We start from the raw sequence: 24989 nt of genomic DNA on the forward strand, positions 1-24989 counted from the left end.
CTACGGAAGAAACAAGCTCAGTTAGTCTGATTGGTTGGAGGACTTCCAGATAAATATATGTATCTATTTTATTCTAAGGTTCATTAGGGTAACTGAGGCCACCGGTTGGTGTTGGCTAGAATATCAGGAAGGACATTTTCATGGGATGCAGAAATTAGGAGAAATATGGGCTAAGAAGGCAAAGATAGAACCTGAAATGGATTATATTTCTGTCAACTTTTGAGATTTCATAAGATTTCTCAACCTGGCTCTGGCGTTAATGTTTTGGGGGCAGCATTTCTAAAGAAGAAAAGAAGAAGAAGATGGCAAGAAGAAGCACAACATGCCCTTGTTTGAGATCTAGGTGGTCCTGGACAGCTATATGTTTTAATTGAAGCACAAACATGGAAAACTATCTATTTCCCAAAATAATTAGGTTCGGACTAGTAGGCTCAGGGGCGTAGCGAGGCGCCACGGCACCCGGGGCGGCAAATTGCCATGCACCCAGGGGGCGCGGCGTCGCTACGTAACGACGCATGCATGGCGGGCTTTCTACCCGGAGTTTGTAGCTGGAGGCGCACGGCTTTAGAGGTGCGGGTGGGGGACGATACCCCGCCATGTAACGATGCATGCGCAGCATCCCGCTGCTCATGCGTGTTACGTAGCGGGGTGTCGCCGCCCCCCACGACTCCAATCTGTGCGGTGTGTGGGGGGTGCCACTTGGCGCCCCCACCCCTGCGACTCCCAAGCCGAGCCTCCAGCCTCCCGGTAAAAAGTCTGGGAGGCTGGAGGCTCGGCTTGGGAGTCGCGGGGGTCAGGGCGCCAAGTGACACCCCCCTCAGAGTGGAACCCGGGGTGTACTGCCCCCATCGCCCCCTATTGCAACGCCGCTGAGTAGGCTGGTATTGGTTCTTGCACGTCTGAAGCCATAGCCATGGAGACAGCTCCGGGGGGGGGGGCTGTCCCCCAAGGCAATAGCCAGGGGGGAAGAGAAGTGGCTGTCCCATTGCTGGCATGAAGAAATGGCAGTCCATGTCCCCAGCAATGGGAGAGCCACAGAAGTCCACAGCAGACCTGCAAATGCTGGGTTTTCCCCTGGCACCGCTGGGCTGCTGCTGCTGCTTCTTGGCCGGAGACTTAGGCGGCTCTCCCAAACCATGGCCCCGGGAAAGAAGAAGGACATTGTATTCTCCTGGCATAAATATCCACTCTAGGGGATTCCCATGGGCCCTCCCCCAATTATTTTCTCCCACCCCACCCTACCTCTGGTTCAGGTCGGCGCCACAACCTCCTGGCACGTGTGAAGAATGGATTCCCCATGGAATTAACACATCATGACTTCAATTGCGGCCTCCAATTGCGGCCTTGCCTTCTTTCGCTACCCGCAGCTGCCTATGTGGCCTGCTTGTCCTAGGACCTGGGAGGCAGAAAAGAAAAGCAAAACAGAGGAAGAGCTTACAGATGGGAAATGTCTGGGAAAACAGTTTGTAAAGCTGCTTCCCAGGTGCTTGGAGGGGGTGGTGCGAGGCATCTGGGCATCCGCAGTACAAGCCAAGCCCTGGCTCTGCGGCTCAAATGGAGGGAATTCTGTTCCTGGGCAGCTGGCAGAGCCCCTCTTGGCCACATCACATCCCCCTGGCAATGTGAACTGGACTACTGATCCTAAGCCCACCCCAGCTTCAGGTCCCCTTTCTAGAACCCACCGCTCTCAACCGACTCTCACCTGCCTCCCCCCCCAACATTCAAACTGCCATTCCAACCCTCCTCCAACCTTCCATCTCCACCAGAATTCCACTCTCTCTCTTCCCCCTCCCTCCTTGCTTGACATTCCCTTTGGAATACTAATAGCATCACCTTAACTGCCATATTGCAGAAACAGAGGAAGATGGGAAATGTCTGGGAATCCCAAAGTCTAAACTCAGAGACCCTGGCTTATGTCTCCCAGGAGGACTCGGGATCCACCCTGGACCTTAACCTTTCACTGTTGCCTCCCTGTGTCAAATTATAGATTGTAAACCCCTCGGGGCAGGAACCTCTTTATCAAGAGTCACACACAGTGATGGTGCAAACAAATAATAATAATAATAATAATAATAATAATAATAATTTTCTTATTATTATTTGTACCCCGCCCATCTGGCTGAGTCTCCCCAGCCACTCTGGGCGGCTCCCATTCGGGCTTCAGATGTCTTTTAAAAATGTGATAGCTGCTTATTTCCTTGACATCTGATGGAAGGGCGTTCCACAGGGCGGGTGCCACTACCGAGAAGGCCCTCTGTCTGTTTCCCTGTAACCTCACAATGAGGGAGCCGCCAGAAGGCCCTCGGCGCTGGATCTCAGTATCGGGCTGAATGATGGGGGTGGAGACGCTCCTTCAGGTATACAGGTTCGAGGCCGCTTAGGGCTTTAAAGGTCAACACCAACACTTTGAATTGTGCTTGGAAATAATACAAAAATAGGTTGACATTTTAATGGAATGACCCTGTGAGTAACAGGCGTGGTGTGTACGGAGCCTTAGAGTTAAGAGGCATCAAAAGGCCATATGGTTCAACCTTATAAGCAACCAGTTATTCGCAACAGAAAATATCATCTGGGAACCACAGCTGAGGACCTGCCAAGCTGTCAACAGCTGTGGACAAGTCAAGTCAGGTCAAGGTGGATGACACTAATAATAATAATAATAATAATAATAATAATAATAATAATAATAATATTTCTATGCCACTCCTCTGGGCACCAGAGTTCCTCCTACCTTCACAGTTCTTTCTCATTATGACTTGTCTCGGTAAGTCTCTCACCATCATCTGACAGGCATCCCTCTTGCAGGCCAATATAGGGGTTGCTTGCAAAGCAGCGCTTTGTGACATCAGCTGGCAAACAGGGGCCAGGCTGCTGGGTTGTCAGGCAGCTGAATTAAGAAAAATAAAATTTGGGAGGGGGGTGTCAAAGTGTGCTGGGATGAGGCCACTGTGGGTCAGGCCAGATGGTGCTGTTGGGGTGTGTGGTTGTGCCTCCCCTTCTCCCCCGCCCGTTCCTTTAGATGCTTTGATGGAATTATAGCATGGTAGAGTTGGAAGGGATCCCAAGGGTCATCTAGTCCAACCCCCGGCAATGCAAGGATCCTGCCCACAGCCAACCCTTGCTGGGCTCCAAACTCCAACCATCTTCTTACCAGCCAGATGCACTGACCCCTTGCAATTCTACGTGGGGTGGGGAAAGGGGAGAGAGAAACCTTTTGCTCTCTTGTCTCTCAGGACACTGATATGAGAGCTACACCATGCAGCCCTGTCAATATCGCAAGGGCGCATTCACAGGGAGGAGGGAGGAAGCTGGCTTTCTCCTGCTCCAGAGGCCCTCCGGACCTGAAGCCATGGCTTCAAGCTACAAAAAGGAAATTCCGACTAAAGTTCAGGAAGAAATTTCTGGCAGCAAGAGCTGCTTGACAATGGGAAGGACTCCCTCGGAAGGTGGTAGACTTCGTTTCTGGGAGGTTTTTGATAGTAAAAATCATGTTAAATTGCTGTTTCAGGCGTTGTTTTTAAAAGTCTGGAATGGATTAATCCCTTTTGCATTACTTTCTATGGGAAAGCGCGCCTTGGTTTTGGAACGCTTTGGTTTTGGAACGGATTAAGTTTGAGAACCAAGGTACCACTGCATGTTGGAAGCTGCCCAGGGTGGCTGGGGCAACCCAGTAAGATGTGTGGGGTATAAATAGTAAACTTATCATTATGGAACAGGACATCCCTATTTTCATCAGGGGGATATGTCAATAGTTATTAGCCATAAAGGCTATATTCTAACTCTGCTGTTGGGGGCAGCATGCCTCTGAATACCAATTGCTGGGAATCCTAAGTAGGGACAGCACAGTTGTACTCAGGCCCTGTTTTGGCCCTTCCCATGCCATATGGAGATATTTTTGGCCACTGTAATAACAGAATACTGAGCCCGCAAGCTCCTCTTCTGTATTGTTGTTGTTTACTCATTTAGTCGTGTCCGACTCTTCGTGACCCCATGAACCATAGCACGCCAGGCACTCCTGTCTTGCACCGCCTCCCGCAGTTTGGTCAAACTCATGTTGGTAGCTTCAAGAACACTGTCCAACCATCTCGTCCTCTGTCGTCCCCTTCTCCTAGTGCCCTCCATCTTTCCCAACATCAAGGTCTTTTCCAAGGATTCTTCTCTTCTCATGAAGCCTCAGCTTCACGATCTGTCCTTCCAGTGAGCACTCAGGGCTGATTTCCTTCAGAATTGATAGGTTTGATCTTCTTGCAGTCCATGGGATATACCTCTTCTGTATATACCTCAGAATATACCTCTTCTGTATATTCTGAATTATTTTGCACTTAATTCTATGGGAAGTGAGGGTTGGTAAGTTATGCATGCTGGGGTCATTGTTAGTCCAAGGAAAGGCCTGTGAGGGGGATATGGATCTCCTAACAACTCTCAGCACCTTCAGCAAACTATCTGGGATGATTTAGGGCACTGTTTCCCAAACCTGGATCGTCAGCTGCTTTTGGACTACAATTCCCATCATCCCTAGCCACTGGTCTCTGGCTAGCTAGGGATGATGGGACCTGTAGTCCAAAAAACAGCTGGAGACCCAAGGTTGGGGGAACACTGCTGTCGGGAAAGGCATGACTGTTGAAAGTGGTATGATACTGCTTTGAGGGTATAGCGCGGATGGGACCTGATATATAATATTTAGAAGCAATAAACACAGAAATGCCATACCATATTATATTTATATACCGCTCAAAGGTTTCCCAAGCAACGAACACCTTATCCATATAAAGAAAGATGCAACAAAAGCACGATACAGTAAATACACAGATCAATCATTGAAACAATGTCAGATAGCAATATCAAGGAAATGAAAACACACACGAGCTGATAGCGGCCTACTTACACAATGAATCCACCATGATCTAATAGTTATCAACTGATTGAGGACTGTATCACTTAACCCAGTGTGCAATGTCATGTGTGCTGTTGTGAATTTTGGTTAATCCTTGGTTTTATCTATAGCCTCCATTTTGGTGGGCGGGCGGGCGGGCTTTGATACCGAGGCGCTCACGAATAAGTGTTGCATTAGCAGCTGATGTCATCATGGAAGTCAAAAGCTGAAAGGGATATTGGGAAAGGAACCATTGTCTTTATCTCTATTTATCAGGGCAAACACTAGTCATTCTTTGGGCCTTCCATCTCCTGCTCGGAGATGCTGGCTGACAGGGCGGCAGATAGCAGACACCAGCAAATCCTGGATAACATGAGAAGGTAACCGGAAATGAAACAGACGGGTTTGTTAGTCTGTTTTTGGTATGGTATGCAGCAGGCTAATGAATTGTGCAAAGATCTTAGGCAGGGGCGAAACTACCGGTAGGCTTTATTTCATCTGGGTCAAAGACCCAGTTTGGCACTCCCCACCTCATGCACATTTGTGTACATGCACCACAGTCTAGGAACCTCTGGAGGTTTCATCTGGGGCAAAACCCCAACTAGCCCCCTGTAGCTACGGCACTGTTTCATGTATTAGATTCATGTATTAATTTTTTTTTTTTAGTTTTCCCCCTCTGAGAGTGGCTCAACCTGACAGAATAAGCTAACACAAGCAAACATGTTTTGGGCTGTGAGAGTCAAATGCGCCTTTAAAAAAAAAAACGGTGCCAGAAACTCTGCTTTAGGAGATGTGGGTCATGGGTTTGGAAATACCCTTGGTGGGGAAAAAAGCAGAGTGGAAGTCATTGAGCCGTACATGATCAAAGGGCAAAAAAAGGCATGCCAAGAGCTGTGTGCACTGTAAATCACCAGTCGCCAGGGACTTTTTCCAGATGTTGGCAAGCTCTTCTAATTTAATTTCCTCAAATATTTGATTGCGATGCATTTGTCTCCTGACAAAGCTGAAAAAAGCAGCCAAGTCTCCAGTCCAGGGATGGACAACTTATTTTTTTCTCCTGATGAGGGTCACATTTCCTTGGGGGCAATATTTTGGGGGCAGGACACCAAAGATGAAAGGTGGACAGGGTAGAACTCAGTGTGGATGGGGAGAGAACCAAAGATAGTTGTGTGTGGCCAGGCCACCCCCTTTTCTCTCACCTTGCCACTCCTTTCTCTCTCTGGTCGCTTCCAGACCACTGGTTCATTGAGCATTCATCCCAAGTTGTTTGCACAAACCTTGTGGGGAGGTTATATACATCCTCTGTTGTTTATTGAGCATCTAATCCGAATTATTTGCAGGGAGGGTATGCGACGTTGTGCATAGATGTTACCCTCAACTGCCCTGTTCAACAAATAGTGATTATGATCAAAAACTAGTGTGCATTTTTTTTTCATGCGAAAGGCTAGACTAGATGAATCCCAAGACGGAATTAAGATTGCCGGAAGAAATATCAACAACCTCAGATATGCAGATGACACAACCTTGATGGCAGAAAGTGAGGAGGAATTAAAGAACCTTTTAATGAGGGTGAAAGAGGAGAGCGCAAAATATGGTCTGAAGCTCAACATCAAAAAAACTAAGATAATGGGCACTGGTCCCATCACCTCCTGGCAAATAGATGGGGAAGAAATGGAGGCAGTGAGAGATTTTACTTTCTTGGGCTCCTTGATCACTGCAGATGGTGACAGCAGTCACGAAATTAAAAGACACCTGCTTCTTGGGAGAAAAGCAATGACAAACCTAGACAACATCTTAAAAAGCAGAGACATCACCTTGCCAACAAAGATCCGTATGTATAGTTAAAGCTATGGTTTTCCCAGTAGTGATGTATGGAAGTGAGAGCTGGACCATAAAGAAGGCTGATCGCCAAAGAATTTATGCTTTTGAATTATGGTGCTGGAGGAGACTCTTGAGAGTCCTATGGACTGCAAGAAGACCAAACCTATCCATTCTGAAGGAAATCAGCCCTGAGTGCTCATGGAAGGACAGATCCTGAAGCTGAGGCTACAATACTTTGGCCACCTCATGAGAAGAGAAGACTCCCTGGAAAAGACCCTGATGTTGGGAAAGATGGAGGGCACTAGGAGAAGGGGACGGCAGAGGACGAGATGGCTGGACAGTGTTCTCGAAGCTACCAACATGAGTTTGACCAAACTGCGGGAGGCAGTGGAAGACAGGAGTGCCTGGAAGCGACCAGAGAGAGAAAGGAGTGGCAAGGTGAGAGAAAAGGGGGTGCCCGCCTGGCCACACACAACTATCTTTGGTTCTCTCCCCATCCACACTGAGTTCTACCCTGTCCACCTTTCATCTTTGGTGTCCTGCCCCCAAAATATTGCCCCCAAGGAAATGTGACCCTCATCAGGAGAAAAAATAAGTTGTCCATCCCTGGACTGGAGACTTGGCTGCTTTTTTCAGCTTTGTCAGGAGACAAATGCATCACAATCAAATATTTGAGGAAACTAAATTAGAAGAGCTTGCCAACATCTGGAAAAAGTCCCTGGCGACTGGTGATTGGCATGCCTTTTTTTGCCATCCTCTGTCGTCCCCTTCTCCTAGTGCCCTCAATCTTTCCCAACATCAGGGTCTTTTCCAAGGATTCTTCTCTTCTCATGAGGTGGCCAAAGTATTGGAGTCTCAGCTTCACGATCTGTCCTTCCAGTGAGCTTGAACTCTTTAGCAGGTCTTAAATAACTCTTGTAATGTTACATAGACTTTGGACACAATGGAGAACAGAAAAATTAGAGTGACTTATAATATGCAGCTGAAAACTAAAGCACCCACGGAGGGGAGGAGGGAAGTCTCGAGATTCGGAAGAATCTTGTGTAATTTTTATTATTTGCGATTTTTGAATGTGAACAAATTTGTAAAATCAAATAAAAACTATTTAACTAAAAAACAATAGATCGTAATGGTTTGCTTTGAAGTCACTTCGCATCAGATGGAAAATAAATAAATCTCCCCCCCCAACCGCCCCCACCCTACCCTGTACTGCATTTTACCAGAACAAAGGTGGTAACCCTATTTCAAACACGACTGCGTTTAGCCAAATGTTGGCGTCTAGGCGCCCAGCAGCCCATCCCAGTCCGCTCACCGATCCATCCAAATGGGCCAAATGGCTTGGCTTTGCGCTTCTGTTGCTCCTGCTCCTTCCGACGCCGCTCGCCATTGGCTCGACAGCCGGAGCACGTGGCGGGGGGGCGCGTAATTGGCAGGCTGAGCCTTAAGGGAAAGAGGGGGCGGGCTCGCTCGCTGCCTTGGGCTGCACTGAGTCATTCGCCTTTGCGGAGCAGGAACACAAACAGGCGGCAGAACTTGCTGAGCTTGAGCGGAGCAGGACGAGACGGGACGGGAGGCGCGCTCAGTCCAGCCCAGCCCTGCAGGGGAACGACGCACCATGAAGGGACCCAGCTCCTCGCAGCTCCTGCTGGGGCCTCTCCTCGCCTTCTGCCTGCTGGTTGCTGTCAGCGGTGAGTAGACAACGCCGATTTCCCCTTCCCTTCTCTCGTTCCCCTGCCTGGTTTCTGGCTACTGGAGGTGGTGGGTGGGGAGCCCTTCTTAAATTGCGCGCGGGGCGCCTCGAAGGCGAAGCTGCCCTGGCTTTAAATCCTTTTGTCAGCCCAGCCCCTCTAGATTTGTTCCATCGCTGTGGACCAAATCCTTCCACGAAACTCATTAAAGCGCCGTGCAATCTCGAAATGCCCATTTGAAAAGATCAGCCGAACGCACAAGCAGGGGATGTTTACGCGTTGGGTTGGAATGCGGTTTGGTTAGGGAAAAGCGCTCTGTACATGCTCGAGAGGTTCTGTGCGCAATGATTGATTCGCCAGGGGCGGCGGGCGGCGATAAGTCCTGGCATCATTTTTAAGGGTCTTCTTCTCCCTGCCTGTGTTTTGGGGGATTTAGCCTTGGCAAGCTCTAAGACGAAGACCTGGTTAGGAAGTTTAGAGAAGCAGGCCCTGTGTTCAAATTGTGGAGGGAAACTGTGGGGGAAGGGAAAGGGAGCTAATGAAATCCACAAGCCTCTGGCTCGCCCAGTTTTTGCCTATCCGTATCGTTCCTCAGTAACATTTTACAAACAATAGCTAAGGGGGGTCAACACAAAGAGTAACGCTGTGCCACTATTTCCCCACTCTCTGAACCTTGACTTGATGTGGGGATCATCAGACTAACATTTTGCAGTGTGGGAAAATAGGCACCATATTTTCCCACGGGAATTGGTCTGTGGAAATCAAAGTGAAAGGAGAGTCTACGGGGGGCCAGCTCTAGGCTTTCAGGGTCCTTGTTTTGGGCATAAGTAACCTCTTTTCTTAAAACGTGGTGCTAGAGATATATTTTTTGTTCTCCTTCTATACTGACCTATTTCCAGGACTTAAGTATGTGTGCATTTTTGGTTAAAGGGACTTCCTAATAAATCTCCCAAGGGTTCTTTTGGGTGCTTGCGGACAAGAGGTCAGTACGGTAGGCTTTTGTGGGGATGTGGAAGACATTGGATGAGTGCAGTGGCTCATTTCCAAAAGGAGCTTAGGGATATAGGAAGCTGGTTCTAGAACCCGGTCAGATCATTGCTCTGTCTCTGTCTAGCTCAGTTTTGTCAACACTGCCTGGCAATGGTTCTCTGGACTTGGAGGCAGAAGTCTCTCCCAGCCCTACCTCTGAGCAGTGGTCCCTCACAAGGGTTAATCTTACTTGGAAGCCGCTGTCTGGAAGTTTTACCTAGTGTGCAGCTCCAGAGTGAGGCTGCTATAGTTTTAAAGCCATCTTGGTTTGGCTTAACGTTGCATCCAGACCTTGGCCCCATGGTTTGTCTTGCTCCAGACAAACCATGCACTTTAACCAAGGTGTGTTCCTGGCATAACGCTTTATCTAGGGTAGGCATACCATAGGTCTGGGTTTTAACACTACGCCAAGCCATGGCTTCGTCCCTTGTAGGGCAGCGGCATTGGGGAGGAGCATTGTGCCAGTGATCTTTTATTTGATTGGTTACTTATTAAATTTGGATACTGCCCTATACCCGCAGGTCTTAGGTTACAACATAAAATCGCAATCTGAAAACATGAAATAATACACAATAAAAAACAAAAGTCCCTTCAGTCAGGGAACCTGCTTGCTTACACTAAGCCATGGTTTGGTTTAGCTTTATGTGTAAAAGGTAAAGGGACCCCTGACCATTAGGTCCAGTTGTGACCGACTCTGGGGTTGTGGCGCTCATCTCACATTATTGGCCAAAGGAGCCGGCGTACAGCTTCCAGGTCATGTGGCCAGCATGACAAAGCTGCTTCTGGCAACCAGAGCAGCACACGGAAACGCCGTTTACCTATTTATCTACTTGCAGTTTGACGTGCTTTTGAACTGCTAGGTTGGCAGGAGCTGGGGCTGAGCAACAGGAGCTCACCCCGTCGCAGGGATTCGAACCGCCAACCTTCTGATCAGCAAGCCCTAGGCTCTGTGGTTTAACCCACAGCGCCACCTGCGTCCCCAGCTTTATGTGTAAGTTGGGCTAAATGATGGTCTGGAAATTAAAAGCTACTGCTTCCTGGCAAAATAATGCAACTCCTTTCCTGCTTACCATAGAGGTACTCCCAGTTGCCACCTCTTTCCGAAGTGTGCCCAGGATGACTTTAGTTAGGCCAGTCGCTTTCTCATAGCTTAACCTACCTCGCAGGGCTGTTGTGAAGAAGCAATGTATTGAACTCCCTGAAGAAATGGTGGAATATGAACGAATAAGTACATAGGGACACAGGAAGCTGTCTTAGGTGGAGTCAGATCATTGGCCCATCTAGCTCAGTATTTTCTACTCTGGCTGGCAGCTTCTCCATTGTTTTGGCCATACATAGAGATGCTGGGAATTGAACCAGCAACGTTCTGCATGCAAAGCAGATGCACTACCACTGAATTGCGGCTCTTCCCTAGTAAGCTGATTGAAAAGTAATTCCAAACAATTGCTTTCAGGATTGGGATGTAAGCATTATATTTTTCTTACGCCCTCAACGCAAATAGGCCTTGGACAGCCAATATAATATAGTGTAGTGATGGGGCGAGGGCAGATCTGGGCCCCATCTGCACTATGCATTTAAAGCATTATCGTATCACTTTAAACAGTCACGATTTTCCCCAAAGAATCCTGTAGTTTGTTCCATTCTCAGAGCTACAAGTCCCAGAGTTCCCTGCGAAGAGGGATTGGTTGTTAAAGCACTCTAGAAATGGTAGTTCTGTTAATTGAATAGGGGATCTTCTAATGACTCTCGGCACCCTCAACAAACTACACTTCCCAGGGTTCTTTGGGGGAATACACGACCAATTAAAGTGGTATGATATAGCTTTAATGTGTAGTGCAGACAAGGCTGTGATAACCTCATCCACAAGGAGTCAGATTGTGAATTGCTTATTGTATTAGTAGCAGCCAAATGACTCCCGATTAACACTTCTGAAATGAAGGAAACTTGGGATTTTTGTGTGTGCAAGGACTGTGAGCTCCATTCAGTTTTGGTACTTGGAGCAAACACTTGGGCTCAGAATTATTTATAATTTTATATGCATTTCTTTTGCTCCAGTTTCCCATGGGTGGACCTTGGGTCCATAATGAAAACGACAACAGCAAAGCATATTCTCCAAGCCTGAATTTTGCTCACTCCTTTCCTAGTGGATAGGCTGTTGGACTTAGGTCAGGGAGACTTGGGGTTGAATCCCACTCAGCCCTGAACCTCATTAACCGACTGTAGGCCAACAACTCCCTCTTAGCCTAGCCTACCTAACAGGGTTGCTGTGAGGACAAAACGTGCGTGCATGGGAAGGAATCATGTATGCCGATCTTGAAGGGAGAGCAGGATAAAAAAACAAGTTAGCAGTAGAATGAGGAAGTTGAGGGCATGCGTTCCTTGTAACATCTCTTCCCACACTTGGCAATGCTCCTTTGTGTGGTCAGAGTCGGGGATTTTTTTTCTGTGACCGTTTTACCTGGTTCCTAAGGCAACTGCTGGAGGAGGGAGCAGAGCATATTTATATTTCTGATTGATGGTGACAGTGGGGAGGAGACAAATGCTTACTTGCAGGGCTGTGATGGGTACGGGCGTGAACCCAACAATGAGCTAAGCATTATCTGCCTGGTCTCTTGTTAGCAGAGTCAGCACTCCTAAGTCTTTGTTGGAGGAGGAAAAAAGCAACAACACGAAACGCAGGACGGTGGAGGTGCAGAGATGTACTGTATGTAGCTGAAAGGGATTAGACTGGATTCTGCATGAATGAAAATCCCAGTGGATTCTGCTGTTGGTGCAATCTGTCCTCTTTCCTTTTTTTAAATTCTAACTTAAGTTCTGCATCTGGCAACCTCTGGGCCATCCGGCTCCCTTTGTTGGTGATAAATGTCCCCCACTCACTCGCCACACTTGCCATATAGGGGTGAATAGGGGAGCAGCCTCTGATATTTGGCAGATGGCATCAGGCCCACGGGGTATTTAAAGTATATTGCTTCCCCAAAAGAATCCTTGGAACTGTAGCCTGTCAAGGGTGTTTGGAATTGTAGTTCTGCAAGGGATAAACTACAATTCCCAGGGTTCTTTGAAGGAAGATGTGGGCGTAAAATGTGCTTTAAATGTATGGTGTGAACCTTCGATCAGTGATGCCCCTGCAAAAATAATTCTCATTCCTTCTGCCAAGCGTTTAGAGTCAAGAGTAGAGAAAATGCTACTCTTCCAATGAATGAAAACGCCATAGGAATTATTTGGGCTTTTATTTGGGGGTCATGAAACATTAGGGAGAGGTGGGCGACAGGAATTGGGGCTATTCCAGTTCCAGACAAGACACTACATTCAAATACTATGCTTTTTGAGCACATGGAAGGGATTTTCTATGCATTCATGAGGACTAGCAGCTTGGTACCCCTCCTTAAATGAATCCTGTTTTTTCCAGGCACTTCTGACACTGGGAAACAGACACATTGTACTCTAGGTTGGGGGCAGGATTGTGTTGCTCATCCAATTTCCTTGCCTCGTGACAGTAAGTGAAATGATAATTGGGAATTGGTTCTGACCCAGCATTCCCGATGCAGACACATAGTATTCTTTTAATCATTAGGCAATCCTTCCCTCTGCAAGCAGACAATAGTTTCTTATCCCAGCCAGAAGATACGTTTTTCCCTTTCCATTGTTTGCTGGTTTGTTTATCAGGGCCAAATGGAATGAGCTGGTTTTTAAACAGTAGCTAATCAAAGGACACAAACATTCTTAGCCTGCAGTCAGAATGGGGGAAAGGAAAAGAATATAAAGGAGCACCCAAGGGTGTGGAAGCAACCTTTTTTTTTATTCTGCAGGGGCACCCTAAAGAGGACCCTTGTTGTTTAGTCATTTAGTCGTGTCCGACTCTTCGTGACCCCATGGACCAGAGCACGCCAGGCACTCCTGTCTTCCACTGCCTCCCGCAGTTTGGTCAGACTCATGTTGGTAGCTTCGAGAACACTGTCCAACCATCTCGTCCTCTGTTGTCCCCTTCTCCTTGTGCCCTCCATCTTTCCCAACATCCAGGGAGTCTTCTCTTCTCATGAGGTGACCAAAGTATTGGAGCCTCAGCTTCAGGATCTGTCCTTCCAGTGAGCATTCAGGGCTGATTTCCTTCAGAATGGATAGGTTTGATCTTCTTGCAGTCCATGGGACTCTCAAGAGTTTCCTCCTCAAAAGGAACAGATGACATGTAGGATACGACACTGCCTTGTACCAGATCAGGCTTCTTGTTCATCTAGGCTAGTACAATCTATTCTGCTTTATGTTATGGTTGTTGTTATTTAAATTTACTAGTCCTTTTTAAAAAATATTATTACAAAAAGCATAAAACCAAACAAAATGTAAGTCAATTGTAGGCCTATTTTTACAAGGCAGGATCAAAACATCCCACTCACCCAAGGCCTAGCAGAAAAGGCCTGGCACCTAAAATATGTAATGATGGCGCCAGGTGAGCATCCTTGGGGAGAGCATTCTATGAGTGGGGAACCACCACTAAAAAGGCCCTGTTTTCGTCCAGATCTCCCATGGAGAGGGCACATGAGATTTTAAGCCATTTTTATCTACACCACTGCCCAGAGACCTCTCAGTCTGGGGCTGCTTAGGCATGCCAATAATAAAAAAGAAATAATAATGCATACTTAGATTGGCAGCAGCTCTGAAGGATTTCTGATGCGACTCTCTCTCCTATGACAATTGCCTGCTACCTGTCCTTTCTAATTGGAATGGTTTGGGATTGAACCTGAGACTTGTAGAGACATCAAAAGCCAGTTTACACCAAGTCAGGTCACTGGCCTGTCTAGCTTCAGATGTTAATGATTAAAAGGGTTTATATATCACTTTCATTTCTAGAAGGAACTGCTTAGGCAGCCCACAAACAAATAAAGGCAGACATCAAAATTACATGTATAAAAGCAACTGTAAAAATACAGCTTCCTGGAATGAAAATTTTATTTTATTATTAAGGTATTTATATCCCACCTTTTGACTTGTAGGAGGAGTTCCATTATCACAGAAATTGTAACAGGAGTTCACAGACAGGAGAGTCGCCCTTTAAAACCCACCTTTTCCTTTGCACGCTGTCTACATTCCTCTCTGCTCTAGCATCTTCCTTGCAATAGTAAGCGGCTTGCAGAGCTGTGCAGAGACCTACTTAATGCCTGTCCTATTAGGAACACACCAGGGAAATTACTAATTGGTTCTGCTGTAAATTGAGGGTGAATGCTGCAAACCCCCACCCCCTGCCCAGAGAAGCTCAATTCATAACCTTTTCATCACAGATAATATGTTTTATGAATGGGAAACCGTGCTTTGTGAATGAAGCACAATGATACATTATTGGACCATATTTTACCCAAGCAGCCACCCACCTCTGAAGATGTAGCCAGGAACCTCAGAAACCCCTCAATGGGCCGAGAATGGGTCAAGTGATCTGTAACTGGGTTGGAGGAAGTTGCTTATCTGTAGAAGATGGGAACTGTCAAATGGGGGTCTTTTGCTTATCAGAGAATTTGGGCAAGAGCAAGAAGAACAGATCTGAGAGGGAAAAGGAGACAGGGGTAGTTAAAAGTGTCTGGACAGGGAAATTAAATGTGTCTGACTATGGATGGCGGTTAGAGAGAGGCAATTCACAAAGTATCATGATGGACAAGTTTGGAGGTTATGTAATCACACAGGCTCCAATTTTGCTGAACGGCTCACGGATAGTCTTCCTGACACATTCTGAGGTTTTAAAAGTTGCTCCCCACATTGTTTTCCTTGACGCTTGGGTTTGTTTTATTCAGGATTGTTTTATGTGATGTTTTAATGTGTTGTGAACTGCTTTGAGAGTTTTTATTTAAAATATAAAGTGGTATAGAAATGAAATCAACAACGAAAAGCTTCATCCCGGTGGAATGGCGTCTAGGCATTCTGTTGTGGCGACCATAACCTAGGTTTAAGGTCTTGCTTGGTGATTAGCTTATAGACCTATCTGAGTTTCTAACACTGGTCCTCCAGGTGTTTTGGATGAAAGCTCCTGTCATCCCTGACCATAACAATGTTGGCTAGGGCTGATGGGCATTGGAGTCCAAAGCAGATCGGGGAAGGCAGATCCGGTTGTTGTTGAACTCTAGCTCCCACCGACCTCAGCTGCAGGATTGCTTGAAGCATTGGGGCATGAATTGACCCTCCCTTAAAGGCAGCGCCAGAGCAGGCATTAACAGCTCTCCTGCTGTGGCCCTGGCATCTGTCCCAGAATGCCAGGTTCTGAAACCACCTCTACTTGGCTTCTGAAACTTCTGGGATGTTGCCCATCCTCAGTACAGCCAAATATTCTTTCCCCAGCCTTTAAGGGTTAGGTGGTGGTGGTGGTGGGGGGTTGTTTTTAAATGAAAACTTGGGGTTGTATTCAACTAACTTTTTTTAGACCAATCAAAATGAATGCCCATTAAGTTTGATGTGTCAACTCCATGGGTAGGCAAACTAAGGCCCGGGCCCCAGATTCAGCCCAATTGCCTTCTAAATCTGGCCTGCGGACGGTCCGGGAATAAGCATGTTTTTACATGAGTAGAACGTGTGCTTTTATTTAAAATGCATCTCTGGGTTATTTGTGGGGTATAGGAATTCGTTCATTCCCCACCCCCACCCCCAAATATAGTCCAGCCCATCACATGGTCTCAGGGATGGTGGACCAGCCGCCTGCTGAAAAAATATGCTGACCCCTGGAACTCTGAGTTAAAGTTAATTCAGTACAACTCAGAGGTTCACTGAGCAGAAAAAAAAAGGTTCTCTGGAACCTGGAACCTCATTTTCCCCCCCTTACCCTTCTGGAAAACTCTGGCATTCACACATCCCTGCTAATTGCCAGTGCATTTCTGTTCAGCCACCTCCTTCCACTGAAGATACTCAGTGTTGTTGTTGTTTTGTAGTAACTTAGCCACTCCACTCCATGGTTTAATCATTTGCATTGTCCAAAAGGCAGGGCAGAGGGCAGCTAAGTACTCCTGTCTGTTTGGGAGCAAGTCAGATCGGAAGCGACATCTCAGATTCCTATGGCCATCCCTTCCTCCCTGGCTGTAGCTCGTGGCAGAGCATTGATGGAAGATGAGGTCATCTGGCACCAGCCAGGGCAGTGCCTGAGCTCTGTTGCTTTTTAAAATTTTCCCTTCCCAGGCTGGGCTGTGAGAGCTGCCCGTGCACCTCTGAACACAGTTTGGAGCCTGGTTTCTTCTTCTCCTGTTGGTGGAGCGGAGTTTAGTGAGATTAACCCCAGGGACTTCTGCTATAAAAAGACTTACGAGCAATAATGCTCGGAGGAGTAGCTTAAGCTAATGAAATCTGGATGTTAAAGCCCTACCCCAGCAAGCAAGGAGCCTGGAGGCTATTTTGGGAGGATCTGCCTTGGGTCCTCTCCAGCGGGAGATTCCAAAGAGGCAAAACGAAAGGGATTCTTCAAAGAGAAAGTACTTCTTCTCTCCGTGCATAGTTAAAACGGTGGGATTCGCTTCTGCAAGATGACGACTAGAGCTAGGCAATATATTGATACATCGTCCAAAACCGGTTTGAAGTCCATATTGTGATAACCGGTTTCATAATTTTTGACCTGGCAATATGTTGCGAATTGTGATGTGTGTGTGTGTGTGCATGCTATGCAAAAATCATGATGTGTGAAAAACTGTGAAGCCAGCCAGTGCCTCGACATAGCTTCCCCATGGCATCTGCTTGGCCTGGGTGCTGGAATAGATGGACCTGATTCAGCAGGCTATGTGCTCTGTGGAGAAGTACTTGTGTATACTTAAGTACAGTAGAAAATGTACGTAAGTATAAGTACCACAGAGCGCATAGTTAACTATGGAGTTTGCTGCTACAGCAGGTGTGGGAAACCTTTGACCTATTATTATTGTTGTTGTTATTTTATTTATATACTGCCCCATACCCAGAAGTCTCAGGGCGGTTCAGAGAAAAGATAAACATAAAAACCACAACACATATAACCAGAATAAAAACATCAACCCAATAACACCCCCCCCCAAAGAGCCACATTTTAAAAGGGCATAGGATGTCAACCAGATCAATCAAAGGCCTGGTTAAAAAGGAACATTTTTGCCTGGTGCCTAAAGGTGTATAATGAAGGCACCAGGCGAACTTCCCTGGGGAGAGCATTCGAGGAGGGGACACATGAAGGAGGACCTCAGGAGATGATCTCAGGGTCCAGGTAGGTTCATATGGGAAGAGGTGGTCCTTGAGGTATTGCAGTCCTGAGCCGTTTAAGGCTTTACAGGTAAAAACCAGCACTTTGAATTGGGCCCGGAAACTAATTGGTAGCCAGTGCAGTTGGACCAGGATTCTACTTGCTGCTGAACTCCTATCAGCCTCAGCAAGCATTGCCAGTTGCTAAGGATGATGGGAGTCAGAGGCGCCATCTTCTCAAGACGATTGAGGGGGCCCAATGTGATGTTGCGATGAGCCGAACTCCTTAGGTGTTGGCGTGCCTGATGGGAGTTGTAGTTCAGCTACCTATGGATGGCCTGACACCTGTGAGGATGCTCTCCCCCTTAAAATAAGCCCTAGAAGAACAGGCAGGATAAAAATAGTTTCTGGGGGTTGTTTTTCTTCTATTTCATAGCACATGCTGTACCACTGAGCTGTGGCCCCTCTCCAAATATGTTTTCTGTGTCCTCTCCCCCAAGTCCTGGACACAATTGGAAATGGGAACCTGAGCTAGACAAATCGGTATCCTGACCCCTGTTGGTACTTATGACTCAGAAGTGGTGGGGGAGAGGGACCTTCCTTGCAAAGCTGCTGCCTTGCACTGATTCACACCCTTGGTTTTCCAGGTGACTTCTGTGAAGAGAACAAGTGTCAGAATGGAGGAACTTGCCTGACCGGCATCACCGAATCTCCTTTCTTCTGTATCTGTGCAGAAGGCTTTACTGGGATTGATTGCAACGAAACCGAGAAAGGTAAACGTGGTGTTCGGAGGACAGGATTTATCGTTGGAACTTAAACAAGCAGAGGATGGTTTGTGATGATTATTAATACAAACCTATAGGCTACCATTAAGCCGTCAAAACGATGTGCATAATGAAAATCGAATACAACACAAGCTCTAAAAAGAGTAAAACCAACTCGGGATTAATGCTCAATACTGTACAGTCATACCTCGGTTTAAGTCCGCTGCAGTTTGAGTACTTTCGGTTTAAGGACTCCGCGGACCCGGAAGTGTTTACTTCTGGGTTCCGCGGCGCACGCATGCATAGAAGCTTTGCGCACGTGTGGAAGAGGCGCTCTGTTTAAGTACTGCTCGGGGAAGCGAACGGCTCCCCGGAACCAATTGCATCCTTAAACCAAGGTACCACTGTAATGAAGTCGCTTGGAGGAGCCCAGAGAGGAAAATGCAGGATAGGCAAAAAAAGGTAAAAAGACCCCTGGGTGGTGAAGTCCAGTCAAAGGCGACTATGGGGTTGCATCGCTCATCTCTCTTTCAGGCCGAAGGAGCTGGCATTTGTCCAGAGACAGCTTTCTGAGTCATGTGGCCAGCATGACTAAACAGCAGAAAATAGATAGGGCATTGGGTAAGGGACTGATCTGGGTCCTGGCACAAGTTCTGCAGTGGTCTCAAAACCTCTCCACTTGGGGACCCCCCAAATGCTTACTGTAACAATGGTGGAGTTAAAATAAGTGCAAGCACACCAGTCCTGCTAATTACGCCATTGTTATTCCATTGCACTTCAGAATATATTTTGCAATGCTAATGACATGCACATCTCATTTGATTGCCATTTGCAAATCATCAGCTGCTCTGACATACATGATTTCTTTAGAACAGGCATCCCCAAACTGTGGCCCTCCAGGTGTTTTGGCCTACAACTCCCATGATCCCTAGCTAACAGGACCAGTGGTCGGGGAAGATGGGAATTGTAGTCCAAAACATCTGGAGGGCCGAAGTTTGGGGATGCCTGCTTTAGAACATAAGGAGAGCCTTGCTAGATCAAGCTAGTGCAGGCACCCCCAAACTGCTGCCGTCCAGATGTTTTGGCCTACAACTCCCATGATCCCTAGCTAACAGGACTAGTGGTCAGGGATGATGGGAATACATCTGGAGGGCCGAAGTTTGGGGATGCCTGAACTAGTGGCTCATCTAGTCCAGCATCCTGTTTTCACAGCAGCCAACCAGATTTCTAATGAAATTGCACCTGTGTTTGGGGCGCTGATAACTCTGCAGGTGGTGGCTTGTCAACCTGCTCTTGCATAGTTAAATCTAGCAGGGGCTGTGAGATGTTCTTGTTTGCATCTGATTTCTTCTTCTGCATCTCTTGTTTTCAGGTGCCTGCCACCCAAACCCCTGCCAGAATGGGGGCGAGTGCCAGGTGGTTCCCAACAGGGGTGACGCCTTCACTGAATACCTTTGCAAGTGCCCTTTGGGCTATGAAGGCAAACACTGCCAAAACAGTGAGTGTGAGATGTGTCTTTGGGGAAGGTGTGGCTGCAAACTGAAGAGCAGCTCACGCTGGCTTTTGGAGCAAATGGCCCATCAGTCTGGTACCCTGTTTCCAGCAATGTGTAGCTACATGCCTCTAGGAAAGCCCCCAAGCGGGGCAACAGCCACTTTGTGCAATTACATCCATGTTTATAGTAGGCAAGATTATACATTTATATTTCCCTTTCCCTCATAAGGAGCTCAAGGGCGGTGTGCGTGCTTCCTTCTCTTTCCCCATTTTTTTCATAATAATTTTTATTATTTTATTTTCAATTTCAATCCAATAATAGCCTCATTATAACAATACCAAATTGTAATACAATTACTAATATCAATTGTTTAAATACCAAATTTAGGTGGCCTCACGCGTGCTAGAATTGATGGTTTGATTATTTTCTTTATTTCTGCATTCCAAAATCTTATTAATTTGAATTACATTCTGGTCAAAATAATAATCCCTTATACAACAGCTGAAGTATTAGTAACTTCTATTCGTGTTGACACATTAAATGATTTATAGAACTACAAGTGAGGCACTCAAACTATATCCTTGTTCTTCCTGTGTGTGGCAATTCTGTCCCTTCTCTTTCCCCATTTCACCCTCAACAACAACCCTGTGAGGCAACGAAGGGTGAGATGTTGTGACTGTGGCTCAAGCTCACCTAGTTAGCTTCCTGGCAGAGTGGGGATTTGAACCCTGGTCCTGCAAATCATAGCCTGACATTCTAACCAGTGCACCATACTGGCTGTTCATATTTCTCTGTGAGTCTGTTGTTGATGGCAGATATAGCTTCACCTGGTAACTATTACAGCTGTTCAGCAAAGAAAATGGCAATTTATCTGTTTCTGGCAACTAAAAGTAGCATCAAAGATAGGAAAAGTACAGTGGTACCCTGCCCTATCTTCTGTTTGGCCACAAATGACCTTCAGAGATTTGCAGTCTTAAGACATGGCTGACAAATGTAACAAAGCTTTCTTTATGGTTTTATTTTCATTTACAGAGTTTATATCCTGCCCTTCCTCCCCAAGGAGGGCAGGGAGGAAAAGAGATATACAAGAGAAAAACACATCAAGCCAATTCTAAAACAGACCAAAACATTCTAGCAGCAATTACAATTTGAAACATGCTTCCATCCAGCAATCTTGAGGTTGCCAGGAACAATATTCTTCAGCCACTAAATGCCTGGGTATTTAGTCAATTGGTGGTCCTGATTTGGCTGCATTGGGGGCGAGCAACTCAATTCTTCTTTCCTTTTGGCTGTAGACATGAACGAATGCTCTTCGCAGCCCTGTAAGAATGGAGGGACCTGCTTGGATCTCAGTGGGGACTATGCCTGCAAGTGCATCTCTCCCTACCTGGGGAAATCTTGCCAACTCCGTAAGTTCCTGCTCTGTGACGCGTGTGGAGGGTGGTGGTGATGAAGTGACCAAGATCCATTTAGAACACAACTGGTGAAAAATTGGTCCTACAAATGTTGTTGGACTAGAACTTGCAACATCCATGACCATTGGCCGTGCTGATTGGGCTGTTGAGAGTTGGGATCCATCAAGATCGGGGGTGTGGTGGTGCGGGGGCTGGTCTCCCATTTGTGATCCAGCCCAATAGTCTGCTTCTGAAAATTAGGCGACTGGAAGACCCTGGGGAAGCTTGCAAACGGGTTGATGAACTGAAGTTTATTTGCTTACACTGATATCGGTTCAAAGAGCTCAAGACCAGGAGTGCCTGGCGTGCTATGGTCTATGGGGTCACGAAGAGTCGGACACGACTAAACAACAACAACAACAACAATGCTTGCAAATTCTACGTGTGGGGAAAATGGCTTGCAAAATGCATATAAAGGCAAAAGTGCATTCAGAAATGTATGTTGGGAGAAATGCATTTTTGGGGGGAGGGAGGGGAAGATTGCAATTGATATGGAAATAAAGTGAACTGAATGCAAGACTGGAAAAGAGAGAGAAAATGGCATTTCTAGATTCAACCATCCCTACAAGAAATCCTCTTGAGCAAGCATCCCCAAACTGTGGCCCTCCAGATGTTTTGGCCTACAACTCCCATGATCCCTAGCTAAGAGGACCAGTGGTCAGGGATGATGGAAATTGTAGTCCCAAACATCTGGAGGGCCGAAGTTTGGGTATGCCTGCTCTTGAGTGTTCACCAGCATTCCTTACTCTTTCCTTACTCTCAAGCTGTGCTTGCCCAGTTCTCGTGAACTTCCTCCACATTTACACGTCAGTGATAATTAACGTGTAATTGTCTTCTCTGCTTAACTTTATTTCCAGCATGAAGTGATTGAGAATCTCAGTCCTCCAAAAGCTCCTCTAGGACTTCTTTTCATGTTGCTCTGCTTCTTGATGACACTTTTATTGCATAAACAAATTAGACACTTGAAGGGAGATAAGAACTAGAAAAACACATTATTCTAAATAACTCCACAAAGATATTTTCCCTCCCATCTCCTTGATGGTTTCTTTGCTAGAAGTAGGGAGCAGGAGCCAGTGGCTTGAAAACAGCATCCCTTTGAGGTTGAACCAGAGCTTGCACCCACCTCCGGTCAGAGATCAGGGATCTTGCAAGGCCCCAGGTTCTCCGGCAGCCGAAGATGGCAGATGTATGTGTGTGAGATTAAATTAGATATTTTTATTTGTATATAGTTATCCAACCATCCCAAGAACAAAAGTTTGAACCATATGAAAAGTACACAAGGCAACATTGATAATAAGCAACATCTTAGCAGATTGCAACATGCCCCTTAAAAAGGGAGGGGTTGTTGTTCTTGTTTAACAAATGTTAAAATAAAATAACACGATACGGAATAAATTGAGTACATGCAGATCTGAATAAAATTCTATAAAACCACAGAACGATCTCTGCTTGAGAATTTATACTTCACAGCCAAAAATTTAGTCGAAAAGCTGACACAGGGAAGCAATATGTGATGGTTTCAGTTTCTTCTTCTCTTCCTCTTTCCCCGCCCTTCTCCCTACGGTCTTGGTGACCCCCTCCAGGATGTTCAAATTTGCTCGGCATGGAGACAGGAGCAATTGCGAACACACAGCTTTCCGCCTCTTCTGTGTACTACGGGTTCCTTGGCCTGCAGCGCTGGGGTCCAGAGCTCGCCCGCCTCAACAACAAGGGGATTGTGAATGCCTGGACCTCCAGCAACTATGACAGGAGCCCTTGGATTCAGGTAATGGTGCTCTTGGAAGCAGCAAGTCCAATGTGGGCTTCAAAACGTGGGATGCCAAAAACTAAGCAAGGAGCATTTGCCCAAACTGCTCATAGGTATCTGTGTTCGTCTGAGGGCACAAGAGAAGGACAGAAAGCCTAAATATTGAACCTCAGAAACACAGTAGAGATCCATGTGGCCCTCTAGCCCTTTCTGTCTGGCCTTTGATAATCTCCTCAGACCCACCCCTGACTGGCGCTGCTTTGCACCCCAAGTGTTTTTGCCTTGAGGAAGAGCCATGGCTCAGTAGAAGAACATCTGCCCCGGAAGCAGAAGGTCCCAGGTTCAATCTGCAGGTAGGGTTGGGAGAGACCCCTGCCTAAATTCCTGGAGAGCTGCAGCCAGTCAGGGTAGTTAATACTGAGCTAGATGGACCAACAGCCTGAGTCTGTACAAGCCAGCCAGGCTGGAATGTGTGGAGAAAATAGCCAACATTGCAAAGGCAAAATTTGCATGTGTTCTCTCGCCCACCACTGATGTGTGGCCCTCCAAAGGTTGCCCAGAGAGGAATGTGGCTCTTGGGCTAAACAAGGTTACCACTTCCTACTGGGAAGGAGGGAGTTCAGGGAATAAAAGACACTTCTGCTGGTTTGGCATGTGCTTAATACTAACTTGGTTCAAGCAGCAAAGGGACCCTGGGTCCATCCATCTTTAACCTCAGAAAAGAGAGGTGGCTGGCTGCTGCATGGTTGGCATTGACCTGTGGCAGGGCCTTCTTAGTGGCGGCTCCCCATTTGTGGAATGTCCTCCCTAGTGAGGTGCATTTGTTCCCCTCTCTATTAATTTTCACGTGGAATTTTAAGAGCCATTCCTGTTTACCCAGGCATATGGTGGCTGAAAGTTTCTGTTTGGTTCTTGGCAACCTTGGAATTAAATAGCTATGAGAGCATGTGGCTTGAGGGAGGCCCAGAGGTTGATGGTTAGGGAGAGAGCCTTTTCAGTTGTGGCCCCCCACCTGTGGAACACTCCCCCCCGCAAGGCCCACCTAGCACTCTCACTGACATCTTTCAGCGCCAGTAGAAACAGGCCTTTGATAGACTGAGTCAATTATGTAATAATGGTGAATGTGCTGACTGTTACTGTTGGGGCAGCTTGTTTGAATTCTAGAAACATTAATGTGACTTCCTTTTTATGATGTAATGCAGGCATCCCCAAACTGCGGCCCTCCAGATGTTTTGGCCTACAACTCCCATGATCCCTAGCTAACAGGACCAGTGGTCAGGGATGATGGGAATTGTAGTCCAAAACATCTGGGGGGCCGAAGTTTGGGGGTGCCTGGTGTAATGTATTTTAAGATATTTTTTTTAAATTGCAAGTTGCTTTGATACATTCGTAGATTACAAGTGATCAATAATTCTAATAAGCATAGCTTGGATTGTGTTACTTTCATTTGTTTTTAAGTCTGATGTTTTAAGGTTCCTTTGGGAAGGAGGGGATATAAATGGGAATTAAATAAATAGAGATGGGTGGGGGTGAAAAGAGAAATAATAATAATAATAATAATAATAATAATTTATTATTTATACCCCGCCCATCTGGCCGGGTTCCCCCAGCCACTCTGGGCGGCTTCCAACAAAACAGAAATTCTAAAATACAGAAATCCATCAAACATTAAAATACAGAAATCCATCAAACATTAAAAGCTTCCCTAAACAGGGCTGCCTTGAGATGCCTTCTAAAGGTCTGGTAATTGTTGTTCTCTTTGACCTCTAGTGGGAGGGCATTCCACAGGGTGGGTGCCACTACCGAGAAGGCCCTCTGCCTGGTTCCCTGTAACTTGGCTTCTCGTAGTGAGGGAACCGCCAGAAGGCCCTCAGAGCTGGACCTCAGTGTCCGGGCAGAACGATGGGGGTGGAGACGCTCCTTCAGGTATACCGGACCGAGGCCGTTTAGGGCTT

The 24989-nt window shown here is 46.7% G+C and overlaps 1 protein-coding gene across 2 annotated transcripts in view; it reads left to right on the forward strand.

Moving 5' to 3' along the window:
* Positions 1–8196: 8196 nt before the first annotated feature.
* Positions 8197–24989, forward strand: part of MFGE8 (milk fat globule EGF and factor V/VIII domain containing) — a 32125-nt gene continuing 15332 nt past the window's right edge. For both annotated transcript variants that reach the window (XM_035131376.3, XM_035131377.3), the window contains exons 1-5: positions 8197–8382; positions 18222–18347; positions 19711–19836; positions 21129–21242; positions 22871–23052. In XM_035131376.3, coding sequence (XP_034987267.1) covers positions 8310–8382; positions 18222–18347; positions 19711–19836; positions 21129–21242; positions 22871–23052 — 621 coding nt within the window. In that variant the 5' untranslated portion in view covers positions 8197–8309. The remainder of the gene's footprint in view (positions 8383–18221; positions 18348–19710; positions 19837–21128; positions 21243–22870; positions 23053–24989) is intronic.

Source organism: Zootoca vivipara, chromosome 13 (assembly GCF_965207765.1).
Source record: "Zootoca vivipara chromosome 13, rZooViv2.hap1.1, whole genome shotgun sequence".
In the NCBI taxonomy this organism is placed as follows: Eukaryota; Metazoa; Chordata; class Lepidosauria; order Squamata; family Lacertidae; genus Zootoca; species Zootoca vivipara.